The sequence below is a fragment of the Miscanthus floridulus genome, chromosome 7 (assembly GCF_019320115.1).
Source record: "Miscanthus floridulus cultivar M001 chromosome 7, ASM1932011v1, whole genome shotgun sequence".
Classification (NCBI taxonomy): Eukaryota; Viridiplantae; Streptophyta; class Magnoliopsida; order Poales; family Poaceae; genus Miscanthus; species Miscanthus floridulus.
In genome coordinates, this window is record NC_089586.1 from 7,137,353 (window position 1) to 7,155,139 (window position 17,787).

The window sequence follows — 17,787 nt, forward strand, 5'->3', positions numbered from 1 at the left end:
GACTGTTCAATACTTGAATTTCAGGCAAACAATTTGCAGAATATTTATTTATTTTTCCTCCCAAACATACATCATAGTGTATACTACCGACAGTGCTATACTACCTGACAAGAAAGGTGAAAAGAGAAAGCTCACCATGCCCGAGCTTCATGAAGATGATGAGATAAGAACCTCTAATGATATGCATATATAGCCACAGACAGCCAACAAAAGGCTCCAAACTTCTTGACTGGTTTGCTGTGGTGATCAAAACCCAGACTTGGTAGAAGTAACCGATAAAAAATTAAAGTTAATTTTTTTTTTCATGTGTGATGTTGATAAGGCTTGCCACTGACACCCTTCCCCAGACCCCGCACAGAGCGGGAGCTCTCTGCACTGGGTACGCCCTTTTTTTTGTGATGTTGATAACAACTGAATAGCATTCTTAGGCTAACCCGTCTTTTAAGTAGGAGTTGTACTCACGGATGGTTGGAATAGCAATCAGCTAATCACCAGAGGATCAATCTATAAACAACCAAGGGATTCCTTGGAGGGATGCATAGACAGAACTTGAGGAAGAATATGTTAAGCTCCGCGGTCATGAAGACAACACATAGGAACAGGACTTGATGAACCATAGTGACTCCATGAAAGGACGCCACTGATCAGTATCCCATTGTGCAGCAGCGAACTGGCTCAATGACCTTTTCACCTGCAAGCCAAATGGAGTAAAAACCAGTCTTCACAAATTGCATTCTAGTTCTAATATCAATTCACATTGATCTTCCCAATCTACAGCACAAGGGGCCATTGGAATTAAAAAAGAAAAAAGATGATCTTAATTGTATTATTAGTTCCACAACTGTGATACTAATCCATGGTCAAATCTAATTTTTGAAAACATGCAGACATTCACCATGGTGCAGTTCAGGTTTTTTTGGGCACAAGCAGAAGTGCACTCAAATAGCACATATGAATCATCTAAAAAAACACACATATGAATACCCACTACCCAGAATTAACTAAACCTAGCAAATCCAAAGAGAATAGCAACATAAAATATCTTCAAAAATTCTTCGAGAACTACTTTTGTCAGTATAAAAGAGCAGAAAAATCTAGCAACATCAAGAAGATAGTCTTGCTTAATCGCGTGTATGGCGAGATCAGGAGCTTTTGTTCTTGTTCAGCTAGCGAATCCAAAGATAATAGCATATGAACTAATCTTCAAAAATTATCCGAGAACTACTCTTGTCAGTATAAAAGAGCAGAAAAAATCTAGCAACATCAAGAAGCAAACTTTGCTTAATCGTGTGTACGGCGAGATTAGGAGCTTTTGTTCTTGTTCAGCTCGGCGAGATCAGAATTCAAAGGCGAGACGAGGAACTTCTCAACTTATTCAGCTCGGCGAGATCAGTATCGTAGGCCTGTGAGAACAGATATCCCAATGACAACCTTTTTTCAACCGAGATCTCTAATATATAAACAGGGGAAAAAAATGAAGGAGTTTGTCTCTGGAGTTCATGTCGAACTTACCATTGGATTTTTACCGATATGAGCTGGTGTCCTGATCCGAGCTCGTTCTTTGTTCGATTGGATTACGATTCGACTCGCTACGCTGGACCTGGCTGGCTCCTCTGTGGCAGCACCTCCACCGCCGTAGGAGACCAGCGACTCCGCGAGCAAAGCGGCGCGCCCACTCTCCGTCGCTTCCCGTGGCGTCTCCCTCCCTCTTCACGGGCGACCGAGTCCCGTGCCAGTGCCCGGACCTTGTGCGCGGACGGGAGGAAAGGCGCCTTGGCCATGCGCGCGGAAGGGAGGAGCGGCGGCGCGTCGGCGGCGCTGCGTGCGGATGGATACGACGGCAACCCGCGGAAGGGAGGAGCAGCGGCCTCGGCCTAGCGCGCGGACGGGAGCGGCGGCGCTGCGTGCGGATGGGACGGCGGCCCGCGGACGGGAGGAGCTATATAGCTAATAAAAAATGGAAAAAGTCTACTTAACCCCACCTATCATACTTGATCTATTTCACCCCCAACTATGACCATATGTTAAAACCGTCGGTTTTAGCGTGGGTGGTTTTTCAGCGTTGGTTTTGCTACCGGCACTACAGTAACGGTAAGTTGCTACAGTAACCGTGATTTCGAATTTTCTTTTTTTTTATTTATTTTCGGTGAATTTTTGAAAAATCATAGTAAATCATAGAAAAATCATAAAATAAAAAATCTAATTTTATTGGACTCCACATGAGTAGATCTACACAGTGAATATATAATACGGTATGCTTTAGTACAAATTTTTTTTTAGCTTTAGATTAATTAGAAAATCCAATTTTGTCTGTAATTAATTAGAATTTATCTATAACTAAGTTATACATAGTCCAATGAGTACGAAATTTTTACTATAGTTCAAGCATATAATAATTAGCGTACCATAAAAATTTCACCATAATTGGACAACAGAACCTGCAGCTATGAATTATTCCAATTAATTTGAATACAAAATTAGATTTTCCAATTAATCTAAGGCTACAGTAAAAATTTTGTACTAAAGCATACCGTATTATATATTCACTATGTAGATCTACTCATGTGGAGTCCAATAAAATTAGATTTTTCATTTTATGATTTTTCTATGATTTACTATGATTTTTCAAAAATTCACCGAAAATAAATAAAAAAAAGAAAATTCAAAACCACGGACATCGTTACTGTAACAAAACGCTGTTACTGTAGCAAAACCGTCGCTGAAAAACCGCCCAGGGGGTAAAACAGACGGTTTTAGATAGTTCAGGGGTAAAACAGACGATTTCATAGTTAGGGGGTGAAGTAGACCAAGTATGATAGGTGTAGGGTTAAGTAGACTTTTTCCAATAAAAAATCTAGTCTAGACAATCGAAACTGGTCCAAAATCTCTTGAGCTCGGTACGTAGTTGGTTCACCTAGCAGCCCAGTGAACTCGGCCTGCCACAGCCCACAAACGCCGCACGCACGCACGCTTACGACTCAAATTCGTTAGGGCCTCGCGAAAGCTGGCCTAGTGGGCTCCGATCGCTTCTTGGCCTAGCGCAATTATTTTCTGCTTCTTTACGTACCTACCTGCTGAGCTTCCACTAAAAAAAACCCCCTACCTGCTGAGCCTTTACATGGCAAATCATCAATTAAAATGACGAGGGAGGAGAGCATGGATTAATTAGAAGGTAAGGAACTGCTTATAACTGTAGAAAGTTTTTAAATGTTGACATAGAAACCATACAACAACAAAACTGCAAAAAAATCACTACATCAGTTTCATTTGGTCAAGTAGTTCCACCTTACTAGCCATATATTTAGCAAGGGTAGTGCTAACGTCCGGACGTCCGGACTCATTTGGACACCCGCGCCTGCACCCCGTTCCCTACCGTGATGCACGCAACTCCCTTCGCCGTGCGCCTATCCCGCTCCACTCGAAGCACGCAACATGTGCAACACCCGTTTCATATGGTGTCCGTCCGGACGGAGCTCTCGCGCTTGCACCCGAAGCACGCAACGCCCCACGCCCATCCGGCTCAGGTCGAGCTCGAATTGCCACGTAGACCTAAGCATTTTGAGCCCGACCCGACCCGAGCCACGGGCCCGGTCCGAGCCCGATGGGTTTTAGCCCGCCCGTAAACCTTAGTGGACAGGGCCTGGGCACAGATCTTGCTACCTAGAAATTTTTTTCCCGGCCCGAAATATTTATTTAAGTTGTTTTATACTATAAAATATGTGGACGGCCCACCCAAGCCCGGGTCTAGACTCGTCCAGTGGGACAGTCATGGGCGGAATTATTTTAGCCCGAAATAACCGGGCTTTTTTTTGCCCGGGTCGCAAAATGCTCAGGTCTACTGCCACAACGAGATGGAGGGAAGGGAAGGAAGGGGAGGGCAAGGAGAGGAGAGGGCAAGGTACGTCGCGCGAGGTAGTAGCCGAAGCCCTGTGGTAGGCCGCTCTCTGCTAGCCACCGGCGCAATGCAACACCCGATCTACTTTTGAAACATACAGATGAAACATATGCAACATACATTTGAAGACAAATGAAACACCAGAAACTTGCATGTATAGCCATTGCAACATGTGCAACATCAGATCAACTTTTGAAACATCCAGATGAAACATTTAAAACAAATGTCTGAAACACATTAAATAATTGAAACATAGGCTTGCAACAACGTATATTGCCATTTGTAAGGGACCGTGACGCTTAAGAGGGGGGGGGTGAATTAGGCAACTTAAAACTCTAACTCAAAACTATGGCCTCTTTTACTAACCTTAGCAAAACATATGCAAAAGATAAACTATCTAGATGTGCAACTATGGTTTTGCTAACGTGTTGCTATCTCTACCGCAAAAAGGAGTTATGCAAACAATGTAAATGCGGAAGCTAAAGAGTAAGGTAGAGATATGTAAACTCCCGTTGACGACTCTGGTATTTCTACGGAGGTATCGAGAAGCGCGCAAGCTTCCCCCTAGTCCTCATTGGAGCCCCTCGCAAGTAATCCCTCGCAAGGGCCAAGCTCTCGGTCGGGTAACTCCGTGGATAGCCCCGGGCCTTCCCCACGCGCAAGTGGGTCTCCGGTGTGCCTCCGTAAAGTCTCTCCCGGACCGCTTCCCGCCGTCTTCACTATCAAGCTTCCGGCCAAAACGCCGTGGGCCTTGTTCCCTCCGGTACACGGTGGCGGCCACACCACAAACGCGGTTGGTGTGATCTCGCAAGACTATAAGCCCCTCCGATGTACAACAATGGTGCGCGCAAGCATTGAGTGGTAAGAGGTATGCAAACCTCACTAAACACTAGGCCTAAACCTAGAGCAAGTACATAAGTGGTGGTCTAATCAACCTAAGCACTTCGCAAAGCACCTACGCTAATTACCTAATGAATCACTAAGCACTATGCAAGTGGAGATCACTAAAATGGTGTATCAACACTCTTGGTATGTTTCCTTAACTCTCCACAACTCAAATGGCCGGTTGGGGGGGGGTCTATTTATAAGCCCCATGGAGAAAGTAGCCGTTGGGGGCGAAACCCAGCTTTCTGCTACTGACCGAACACTATTTCGTCCTGACCAGACGCGTCTGGTCGGGACGACCGTTGGAGCGCGCGTTGATCGGACTCTGCGCTGAGTCCGGTTACTATTGATCGGACGCGTCCGGTCACGTTGGCGTCGCTCTAGAACCTCTCTAGACTCGATCGGACGCTGCAGTTCCTGCGTCTGGTCATCCTGTGCCGCTGCGTCTGGTCACGCTAAAAACATTGCCGTGATGATGAACAGTGCCATCGTCGCGTTCGGTCATGTTTCTTCTTCAACGTCCGGTCTCCTGCTGACACCTGCCACTGTCTCGAACCATCGATCGGACGTGTCCGGTCACTATAAGGGCCGCGTCCCATCACCTCTGCTGAGCTCGTTTCTTCGCGATCTTGCATCCGGCTTGGTTCCCATCTTCATGCTTGGACTATGCTTGATATCTTAAGTCTTCTCTTGTGCTTCTTGGGTCTTGCTTGTGGTGTTGATCGTGGGATCATCATGCCACCTTCGTCCAAGTCACGTCTTGCACCCTATTGAACTACAAAACAACTACTTGCAAATTCATTAGTCCAATTTGGTTGTGTTGGTCATCAAACACCAAAATCTAAAGTAAATGGGCCTAGGGTCCATTTTCCTTATACCATTGCAACATATGCAACATCCCAGATCGAATTTTGCAACATTCACATAAAACACTTAAAATATAAGTCTGAAACGCCTGAAAAACTTGAAACACGGCGTCGCCGGCGGCCATGACCTACCTAGTGGGGGACTGCGATAGCCAGCAAGCTTTGGAGAACGAGGACGACAACCCCAACCTCAACCGCAAGCGCTGTCGCGTCGCACCACCATCGCCGGGACGCGGAGCCAAAGGCGACGTCACTACCAGGGACCAGGAGGGGGGCATGGGGACCGAGCAGCAGTGGCTCGATGACAAGATGGAGCGCCGCCGCATCCGCATCAAGTACTGGGAGGAGAAGTCGCTGCGAGCAGCACGGTGCCACTAGGCCCGAGGTTGAGGCGGGCGACGGTGCCGGGGCGGGGAAGAAATGGACCTTGAAAGCGAGGAACCTGATGAGGAAGAGGACGGCATGGCAATTTGGACGGAAGGGATAAGCGCAGTGGAGTTTTTTTTAAGATAGAGAGCGCCAGAGCGGATGAGTGAAGGAGCAGAAGGGATAAACGCAGGGGATTTTTTATTTGAGGGAGAGAGAGAGAGGCACAGCGGATGAGTGGAGGAGCCGCGTCCAGACGAGACGGGCGACCGTGGCCAAGTATTATCGATTTAGAGAAGCATCGGCATTTTCCCTAGCTAGCCCCTCTTAATATTAGTGATAGATATAGATATATTACATACAGGCAGAGAAGACAAAAGAGAGAGAAGAGAATAGGTAGATAATAATAAGATGACAATTATATTAAGGAGCTATGTAAGGAAGGAAATTATCACTGCCTAGTGATTCACTGGGAGCAAAATAATTGGGGACAACATTGTATAATCTATAAATATCAAGTTGCATACTTGCTCTCTGGCTCATCACAGGGAGATCAGGGTGAAGACGATGGGCAGCGCGAGGAAGATAACGTTGATGCTCTTGCTGCTAGTCGTCCTCATCGCCTCACGTAAGTTACATAGGTCCTGTCTGAATCCACTTAGTTTTCAGGAGTCTTTTTTCACAAGTCAGCTTTTTTACCTGATTCTCGCATAAGGGATTCACCAACGAAGGCTAACAAGCTTATTAGCCTCAGTAAAAAGCTGTAGTGGGCATGAAATGTCTAGGCTTCCAAAACTCCCAACCCAAGACAAGGTCTGCAATTTAACAAGACCCCACTGCTTTCGTCCCCTGCAGAAAAGTTGGTTTAAATTATAAGTCATTGCGGCTTTTTAGGTATAAAATCAATTTGGAATGGAATGAGTAGGAAATTCCTCCATGTATGGATCATGGACATGGATATATGATGCAGATGAGGCGGCCAGAATTGGGGTGGGCATTGAAACTGAATTGTTTTCTTGCGGCGACGACAACAATCCAGAGATCAAATGCCTTTACAGGTGCATAATACGGCCGGGCCTCTGCAACAAGTGCTGCAAGAAAGCAGGCTTCGTCAGCGGCAAGTGCGTGGGGGGTGGCTGCTACTGCTGCACCACTTGACAAATCCAACGAACCCCACACCCGCTCGTGCCCCTGCTATATGCATGCATGTACTCCAAGCAAAATAATAATCCATGTCTGCATGAATAGATGGATGTGTGATTCTCCTTTTTAATTTTCCCTCTGTGTGGTTCCCTTGAAAAAATTTCCCACTGTAACACACACTCCTCGAGGAGTCAAATTATTTTAAATTTGATCAGATATATACAAAAAAATGCTAATATTACTATACGTAGTAAGTATGATGAGATTTATTGCATCATATATACATTTACAATAAACTTATTTACAGATACATATATTGAACTTATTTACAGATACATATACTATATATCTAGCTATATTACTTAAAAGGTTTGATTTCTTGAGAAACGAGACATGCATGACAGAGAGAGTACATTACTATGGTGCAAAATCCAGTACCTCTCTCCAAAAGAATGTTATTCTAAATTTGGGCTAAATTAAATGTTGTTAAATTTTACTAGGTTTATATAAAATATTATCAACAATGGTATCTCCAAATAGATTTATTATAAAAATATATTTTATAATTAATCTAATGATACTCATAAAGCATCGTAAATATTGATATATTTTTATATATTTGATTAAAGTTAAGATTTAGTGACTCCTAAAAATGAGAATGAAATTCTTTTTGAACAGAGTATCAGAGTAAGTACTTAATTATCTGAAAATAAAATCTTACACACACCTCGATCACAAACTGTTTTTTTATCAACTATTGGAAGCTATTGGAAGCTCGCACACAAACTGTTGGAAGCTCGCACACAAACTGTTTTTTTATAATAAAGAAGTACTAGTAATCATTAGCATCAACAACTCGATCCCAACCAATCCTCGCTTGCCATGTGCCCTCCTCCAAGTGCCTCCCATAAAGACCTATATATGTTTGGAGTAGTATACTCCGATCCATTGCTAGCCATAAGAGCATCTCTCCGGCAGTTTTGTAAACCAACTCTGTTTTAGCAAATCGAGAAAAAAGTGTCCTTCGGTAGTTTAGTAAAAGAGCTTCGTAAAAATAAAAAAGTTGTTAAAAATAAAAAGTTTTGTAAAACAACTCTTTGTTAACTATATGCAGCTCTAGTGGGAAGGGGGAGGCCTTGAGCCCCCACAACCCTCTGGCCTCATTCCACGTCCGTTGGAAGGACAATAATCGCCATGTCACCTAGTCAGCGCATGAGTGAGCAAGCATAACACTAAAACCCACGGACGCTGCAACCGCAACCGCCCCCGGTGCCTCAAAACCTACACCGCAACCCCCGCCCATGCCTCCTATCTAAGAGTTGCTTAGAGACACCACCGATGGCGCCTCCATATGCATGTACTCCAAGCAAAATAATAATCATTGTTTGCATGAATAGATGGAATGTGATTATACTTTTAATTTTTACTCTGTGTAATGATCCTTTTGTCGTCATTAGTAATAACACACATATCTAGAGGAGTCAAATTATTAAAAATTAAATCAAATATATAAAAAGATACTAATATTATGATGCGTAGTAAGTACGATGAGATTGATTGCATCATATACTTGTACAACAAACTTATTTTGAGATACATATTTTGATATAATTTTCTACATATATAATTAAATTTCACAACATTTGACTTTTTGAGAAACGAGACGTGCAGTTATTTTGGGACAAGCGGAGTATATTACTATGGCGCGTCCACTATCTCTGTCAAAAAAATATCATTCTACATTTGAGCTAAATTAAATGTTTTTAAATTGGACCATACTTATATTGGACAACTGTAGTGATGCATATGTCTTCATTTATGCATAATTGACTTCATCTTGTCAAAATGGGTTGGCCGGCCGAAAATTCTCACCCGTCGCGCTGTGAAAATGGCGATGACTTTGATAATAACTCCACAGTCGTAGCTAGCAGAAGCTAAGCTCCAGTCCAGGTCACCGGTCACGTATGCCAAGACCGAACGTATACTACATGCCCCACAAGATTCTGGACCAGCTTCGTTCGTTCGTCGTATATGCACGCTAGGTGCAACGGCCAATAGGCAATGCTACGGTACTCTCTCTACTTGCTAGGTTGAGTCATTGTTGTTTAAGATTTTTTAACTAACTAATTAATTAATTAATCTAAGAAAAGAAAATGGAATATTTCAAAATCGGGGGCACTAGCGTTCGTCCGGCGCACGCAGCGTGTCCGGATACATCTCCCAGTCCCCAGCCAACCGAACCGTGTGCTGGCGTCGTGGCTCACCAACGGGACCATCTTAGCATCCCGCGTAAAATAAAAAACTAAAGGGGATCAAAGCGCTACGTACCCATGTAGCGGAAGGGGACAGCGTGCGCTTGCGTCCGTGCCGTAATCCCCTGGCGTGTCCCGTCCGCCCGCCCTAGTGCACCCCCTTCGCCGGCCCTCGCTGCGCCTCTCCGCAGTCTGAGAAGGATGCAAGGCAGTAGAAGATGAGGAGGAGACACAAGACGAGGCATCAAAAATGTGAGGAGGAAGATGCGATACCCAATCTACTTTTGAAGACAAGAGGCGGGAGTACAGGTAGGGGGTGCGCGGCTCGGACGGGGTGACACCGGCGAGCAGCGCAAGCAGGGGGGGGGGGGGGCACATAGCAGCAGCACGAGCGACGCGGACGAGCGGACGACGATGAGCCACGAGATTAGGTAGCTGGATGCAGCGAGCAGACCGAGTAAACGGACCCAGTCCGTCAGTCGTTGCTGCGCGAATAATTGTCGTCAGTCCTCCCTGGTATACGTATAAAAGTCAAGAGAGCAAGAGTATTATATATAGAGACGTTCCAGTAGTAAGATCGACACACATCAGTACCTGCATAGCACATGCATGTAGTATACGTACATCGATCGATCGAACAGCTAGCAAATAAACTAGAGAACACAAATGGAGCTACTACTCTCTGACGAAGGTTTGGCCGTCCTGGTGCCCATCGTGGTGTACTGGGCGTATTGTGGCCTGCATGCAACGCTTGGCCAGTCCATGTATATGGACAAATACAGGCTGCACCCAAGCACTCATGAAGATAGCAAGAACCATGTTTCGAAGCGACAAGTCATCAGCAACGTCCTCAAGCAGCAGCTCGTGCAGGTTGCCATGGTGACCATGGTGATGATGTTCAAGGTACGTGCCTAGTATATATGCATGCTTAAGATCATTATTATTGCATTGCGTGCCGCATGCATGACTACATATATGTCTCTTTTTGGTATGGTTCCTTGCTACATATAATGCGTTGCAACGGGACGCACAATTTATTATGCGGTGCTTGCATGTGACAATGATTATGATACTAGCTATTTTGTTGAATTTAATTGGGACACAGGTCAAAGAAGAGAGCCCCATCAGTAAAAAGACCTCCTATCTGAAGTTAGCCAGCCAAATCGCAGTGGCCATGGTCTGGTTCGACTTGTGGCAGTACGCATGGCACCGAGCCCTGCACGCCAACAGGTTCCTCTACCGGAACCTCCACTCATGGCACCATCGTCTCGTGGTTCCCTACTCCTTCGGAGCCTTGTACGGACACCCCCTCGAGAGCTTCATCACTGACACCATCGGTGGCACGGCCGCCTTTCTGGTGTCCGGCATGTCGCCGAGGGCTTCTATCTTCTTCTTCTCGCTCTGCACCGTCAAGGTCATCGACAACCACTGCGGCCTGTCGCTGCTACCCAGCTGGGATCGCCTGAGCATCTGGAACAACGCGGCGTATCACGACGTGCACCACCAGCTGCGTGGTGGCAAGTACAACTACTCTCAGCTCTTCTTCGTGGTGTGGGACAGGATTTTTGGGACGTACATGCCCTTCCTCATTGAAGACAGAGAAGGAATGCTCCAGGTCCGGGCACCTAGCCTTGACTATAGGAGAAGCAACAAGTAGCTATTCTCGTACATGTGTATCTCAAGATTTAGAGTGTATATGACCCAATGAAATGTATGTATACGGAGTATATGATCATATTAGATCACCCGAAGTAGTATTACGTTGTATGTGTAAGTATGCATAGAGTATGTGGTCATATTTTTTTATATACTACTGTGATGATATTATAAATAATATACTAAAATATATGGGTTTGTTTGAATTTTTTGTCACCTAGTAAGATTTAGAATATTTTAAAATGAGTAATATATTTAAACTAATAAATAAGTATGTATCCATACGCAAGGTGGTTTATTGACGACAGGTCTGAAAGCCTTTGCCAGGATCCACGCGAGCTGCTTGGGTGGTGGCACCAAACACATTAGCTATCCCTCCCTCCCTGTCCCCCCCCCCCCCCCCACACCAACACCACCATTAAATGTCTGTATTCACAAATTTCTTTTTCACGGAGCATAAAACCTATCTGCAACTAGGGCCTAATCTATATCTATATCTCTTATAATCCTAGATCTTACTAGTAATCTATCTCGATATGCAAGCTGTCCACCTTAATAGTCCACTATCACATATAATTAAAGTCCATTAGCACATGCATTTATGAAGCCCCATTTGGGCGAGCTCTGCTCCTTGACTAAGAGGGAGCAAAGTGGAGAGCGATGAGAATTGATTCTCTGCCGATCCCCTCTAGAGTATAATATGGAGCAGGGTGAAGCGGGGTTTTTTAGCTCCTAGTGTAAAGGGAGAAGTGATTCTCTCCTGATCCCCACCTGAACCAGTTGGCATTTTGACCGTTTGGCTGGTTAGGAGTGATTCTCTTCGGAGAAGCTAAGGCTGTAGCTCTCCCAAATGGCCCATAATATTCATGCCAGCGAGACACATCATCCACTGCAAGCATTTAATTGTGCACATCAGCATGCCACACCATCTACTAAGTTTAATTTATAATAATTCATTCTTTTATATAGTCTAATTTTGTTCTAAACGACAACAATTCCTGTTGCAACGCACGAAGCATGCTTCTGGTATAAATAAAACCCCATCCCTTCCCATCTCTCTCGGCGGTTCATTTGAACCGTCTTATTCTCTCTCCTCCCTTTTCTCTCTTCCACATCGAGCAAGGGAGCATGACGGTGGTGCTCCATGGGAGCTCGCCGAGCGTAAGATAATAAAAAAAGTTCTTACAATAAAAGTTGTTTTTTATATAAAAGTTGTTTTTATATAAATCCCATGAGTTGCCTGGGCCGAGAGCCGTCGAAATTGCATATCCAAATCTTGGGCCGTCAAAAATGGCTCGTTAACTTACTTGGGCCGTTCGTGCACGCACCGCTCGGACTCCTGCTCCGTGTCGAACACGTTATATAGTTAATTTATGTGAGCTTAAATTATGTGTTATCATTAGTTATCTTAATACAGATGGAGTATATTACCGTGGTGCAAAGATCCAGTATCTCTGTCCAAAAAAATATATCATTCTAGATTTGGGCTAAATTAAATGTTTTTAAATTTGTCTAGACTTATATAAAGTATTATCTATGATTGTATCTTTAAATAAATTTATTATATAGATATATTTCATGATTAATCTTATGGTATTTATTAATCATCATAAATACTTTATATATATTTGATTAAACTTAAGATTTAGTGAATCCTAAAAAAGAATGAAACTATTTTTGGACAGAGTGAGTACTTGATTAGCTACAGAAAACAAAATCTTACACACACCTCACTATTGGAAGCCAAGCGCACACAAAATCTATTTTTTTATAATAAAACAGTACTAGTAAACATATCACAAACAACTCGGTGTTTCGTGCATGATTTAGATTCATCGTGATTTTTTAATATGCTTCAAATTCTAAATTTACACTTGTAGATTTTTTAGAGAAGATTTACACTTGTAGTTGTAGGGGCAGATATTTATATTTCAAGGAAACATTTCCGTAAAAAATCACACAACACGTGCATAAAAAAAGTTGAGTTGTTCTCCTTTTCTATGGAATTCAAAAGCAGAGTCCAACTAATTCGTGTGATCTAGTTCAACAGGGTTGGTTGTGCGATCCTCATCTTGTGTTGGTTGTGCGGCACCCTATTGAGGATTTGGCGTGTGATGCCAATTAGCGCGTGAACCTCCAAGTGAGTGAATCACCACAACGAGGACTAGCTTGCCGGCAAGCAAGTGAACCTCGATAAAAATCATTGTGCCATCATTTGATTCCGAGGTGATTGGTCTTCATTGATATTGATTCTTGTGATTAATTGGTTCACTCCTTGATTCGGTGATATAACCATCCTGCTCACTCTCTCTATATTACCTCAAACTAGTTGTCAAGCTCTTTAGTGTAGCTAGTTGTGAGAGCTTGTTAGTTTGGTTAGTGTGGCTCTTTAGTTAGCCATTGAGAGCACACTAACTTAGTGTAGTGACATAGTTATTGTGTGGTTAGAAACAATAGAAACTAGAATTGTGGTAGGTGGCTTGCATTTTTAGTAGGCTGGCGCAACACTTGCTTCGCCTCATAATTGTCTAACCGGTTTGTTAAGTGTTGTTGTTGAAATTTTTAATAGGCTATTCACCCCCTCCTCTAGCCATAGGACCTTATAGAGGGGAGGGTGAGGAGAGGAGAGGGCAAGGTACGCCGTGCGAGGTAGGAGCCGAAGCCCTGTGGCAGGCCGCTCTCCGCCAGCCACCGGCGCAATGCAACACCCGATCTACTTTTGAAACATACAGATGAAACATATGCAACATACATTTGAAGACAAATGAAACACCGAAAACTTGCATGTATAGCCATTGCAACATGTGCAACACTAGATCACTTTTTGAAACATCCAGATGAAACATTTAAAACAAACATATGAAACACATGAAATAATTAAAACATAGGCTTGCAACAACATATATTGCCATTGCAACATATGCAACATCCCAGATCGAATTTTGCAACATTCACATAAAACACTTAAAACATAAGTCTGAAACGCCTGAAAAACTTGAAACACGACGTCGCCGGCGGCCATGGCCTACCTAGTGGGGGACTGCGATAGCCAGCAAGCTTTGGAGAACGAGGACGACAACCCCAACCTCAACCGCAAGCGTTGTCGCGTTTCCTCGCACCTGAAAGGTCCTTGTGTGGTTTTGTTAATTGAGTGACAACCTAGGTGGACTAATTGTGTTTATATGAGATACACAGGTGATTAGTCCATAGGTACATATGTGTGAGCAACATATGCCATGAAGGTGAAAATGGCTTGGAGATGTTGCAAAGCTCACACATGTGATGATGAAGGAGCTCATTGCACATGAGACATGACATTGAGTCATGTGATCAAGGTGGAGAAGATCAAGACAAGACTTGGCTTGATGGACCGGTTGTAAGTGTGAAGGGCAAGTCGGAGGTTTTAGAGCGATGGACCACATGGCGGTGAAGCTTGAGCAAGACTTGGCGCCGATGGATGAAGGCAACGGTGAAAAGCAAGTGAAGTCAAGATCGATGAACCAATATGATCACGTGATGATATGAAGTGGATCATATCATTGTTGATCATGTTGGTGCATGTGTTGCATCCACATTGGAGGAGATGGAATGGAATGCGCAAGGCAAAGGTATAACCTAGGGCATTTCATTTCACCAGTCATAGGTGTGTAGAGAAGTTGATGATCGGGTTTAGGATAGATGGCCGTACTATCAAGAGGGGCAAACTTGTTTACATATCGGTCATCTAAGTGCCACTTGAGTGATCTAACTTTGCATCGTTGCTAGGATTGAGTGGCATGGCAAGTTAAGTGGCTAATCCTTTGGAAAAGGTTTGTGAAAATGCTAACACACACACATGGTGGTGTACACTCGGTGGTGTTGGCACATTTACAAAGGAGATGAAGTTGGAGTTGATGTGGATCAACTCGGCGAAGGAACGGAGGTGGCAAGGGTTCATAACTCCACCGGCGGAGTGTCCACCCGTAGAGTGCGGATAGTCCAACGGTGCCACTGGCGCCCTATAAAGAAAAGATAGGGTCTCACAGAGTGGACCGGACGCTGGTCATGTGGTGATCGAACGCTGGGTCATGCGTCCGATCAGTGGCTGCAGAGAGCATGCAGGTGTCGGTTTTCGACCGGACGTTGGTGCTAGAAGTGACCGGACGCTGACAGGGTGTGTTCGGTCAGGCTGACGTACAGTGATGTAGGTGACATAGAAAAGTTGGAGAAGGACCGAACGCTGACGCTACGTCCGATCGTGACCGACCGGACGCGTCCGATGGCGACTGGTACCTTACTGGAAACGACCGGAGGCTGGGGTTGCTGTGTCTGGTTAGTTTGAGCAGCTGCGTCCGGTCATCACTTGACCGTTGAGATCAAGCAACTGAGGTTGAACGGAGGCGACACGTGGTGAGCATCCATTGACTGGACGCTGAGGTCCAGCGTTCGGTCGATATGACCGGTGCGTCCGGTCAACCCTAAAAACGCCCAGTGAAGAGGTAACGACTATTTTAGCCCGTGAGGCTATAAATAGAAGGGGTCTCGGCCTTAGGCGCTATGTGGAGCACACTAGAGCCTTGGTGGCTTGTGTAGTAGTGCTTGGAAGCCCTCCATCTCACATATGCTTGATAATGATCATTCGATTGTGTGAGAGAGCGATTCTAGTGCGATTGCATCATGAGGCTATATCGAGTGGCACTAGGTGATCGAGTTGCAAGCCGATGGTGCTTGTTACTCTTGGAGGTTGCCACCTCCTAGATGGCTTGGTGGTGGTCTCCGTTGAAGCCCGCAAGAAGCTTGTGCGGTGCTTCGGAGAAGAGCTTTGTGAGGGACATTGTGCTCGCCCCGTGGGAGCCGCGAAGAGCAAATTTAGTAAAGCATGTCATTGAGCTACCATCACCTTCGGGATAGGTTCTTGCGGTGCCCAACATGCGGACTTGGAGGGTGATGCCAATTAGCCGCTGAACCACCAAGTGAGTGGTCGACACAACGGAGATTAGCGTATTGGCAAGCACGTGAACCTTGGGAGAAAATCACCGTGTCAACCTTGTTCTTCCCATTGATTTGGAATCCCTTTACACAAGCTTGTGATTACTTTCATATACATTGTGCTTGTGTAGTTGCTCTTGTAATTAGTTAGCTTGTGTAGCTTACTAGTTATCTTCTTGCTTGTGTAGCATAGAAGTAGCTCCCTTGCGTGGCTAATTTGGTTTGTGTAACCTTGTTAGTCACATTACTTAGTTTGTGTAGCTAAGTAATTGCGCTCTCTAATTTGGCATTGGTTGCCTTGTTATTGAGCATTGCTAGTGAGCTTAGGTGGCTTTGTGCTTTTGCTTACTAGCTTGTGTAGTAGCTCTCTTGTTGCTTGAAGTACTAGTGGCATAGGTTTGTGTGACCTTACTCCTAGAATTGGTTAGGTGAGATCTAGCTAGCCCGACACCTTTGTTGTTTAATTAGTATCTTTGGAAGGTGCTAGAGAACATAAATAAAGGGGTGTAGTCTTGGCTAGACCGATAGTTTTAATTCCGCACTTGTTTCACCCCCCTCTAGTCCGCCATCTCGACCTCACAGCACCACCATCGCCGGGACGCGGAGCCGGAGGTGACGTCACTACCAGGGACCAGGAGGGGGGCATGGGGACCGAGCAGCAGTGGCTCGATGACAAGATGGAGCGCCACCGCATCCGCATCAAGTACTGGGAGGAGAAGTCGCAGCGAGCAGCAAGGTGCCACTAGGCCCGAGCCTGAGGCGGTGACGGTGCCGGGGCGGGGAAGAAATGGACCTTGAAAGCGAGGAATCTGATGAGGAAGAGGATGTCATGGATTTGAACAGAAGGGATAAGCGCAGCGGAGTTTTTTTTATGAGAGAGAGCGCCAGAGTAGATGAGTGGAGGAGCAAAAGGGATAAGCACAGTGGATTTTTTATTTGAGAGAGAGAGAGAGAGAGCGGCAGAGCGGATGAGTGGAAGAGCCGTGTCCAGACGAGGCGGGCGACCGTAGCCAAGTATTATCGATTTAGAGAAGCATCGGCATTTTCCCTAGCTAGCCCCTCTTAATATTAGTGATAGATATAAATATATTAGATACAGGCAGAGAAGACAAAAGAGAGAGAAGAGAATAGGTAGATAATAATAAGATGACAATTATATTAAGGAGCTATGTAAGGAAGGAAATTATCACTGCCTAGTGATTCACTCGGAGCAAAATAATTGGGGACAACATTGTATAATCTATAAATATCAAGTTGCATACTTGCTCTCTGGCTCATCACAGGGAGATCAGGGTGAAGACGATGGGCAGCGCGAGGAAGATAATGTTGATGCTCTTGCTGCTAGTCATCCTCATCGCCTCACGTAAGTTACATAGGTCCTGTCTGAATCCACTTAGTTTTCAGGAGTCTTTTTTCACAAGTCAGCTTTTTTACCTGATTCTCGCATAAGGGATTCACCAACGAAGGCTAACAAGCTAGTAAAAAGCTGTAGTTGGCATGAAATGTCTAGGCTTCCAAAACTCCCAAGCCAAGACAAGGTCTGCAATTTAACAAGACCCCACTGCTTTCATCCCCTGCAGAAAAGTTGGTTTAAATTATAAGTCATTGCGGCTTTTTAGGTATAAAATCAATTTGGAATGGAATGAGTAGGAAATTCCTCCATGTATGGATCATGGACATGGATATATGATGCAGATGAGGCGGCCAGAATTGGGGTGGGCACTGAAACTGAATTGTTTTCTTACGGCGATGACAA

At 44.7% G+C, this 17,787-nt stretch overlaps 1 protein-coding gene and 1 long non-coding RNA gene across 2 annotated transcripts; one reads left to right on the forward strand and one right to left on the reverse strand.

Annotated features, from left to right (window-relative positions):
• Window positions 1-421: 421 nt before the first annotated feature.
• Window positions 422-1,891, reverse strand: LOC136462441 (uncharacterized). The gene is made up of 2 exons (XR_010760724.1): window positions 1,513-1,891; window positions 422-1,403 (listed from the first exon to the last, which is right to left on the reverse strand). It is a non-coding gene; the product is annotated as an uncharacterized lncRNA (long non-coding RNA).
• An 8,128-nt stretch (window positions 1,892-10,019) lies between these two features.
• Window positions 10,020-11,064, forward strand: LOC136462443 (sphinganine C4-monooxygenase 1-like). The gene is made up of 2 exons (XM_066461541.1): window positions 10,020-10,310; window positions 10,513-11,064. The coding sequence occupies exons 1-2, from the start codon at window positions 10,074-10,076 to the stop codon at window positions 11,062-11,064; spliced, it is 789 nt and encodes a 262-aa protein (XP_066317638.1). The 5' UTR covers window positions 10,020-10,073.
• The last annotated feature ends 6,723 nt before the right edge of the window (window positions 11,065-17,787 follow it).

Coding starts and splice junctions, on each gene's coding strand:
- LOC136462443 (XM_066461541.1), top strand. CDS start 10,074: ATGGAGCTACTACTCTCTGACGAAGGTTTGGCCGTCCTGGTGCCCATC. Junction 10,311..10,512: donor CCATGGTGATGATGTTCAAG/GTACGTGCCTAG, acceptor ATTGGGACACAG/GTCAAAGAAGAGAGCCCCAT.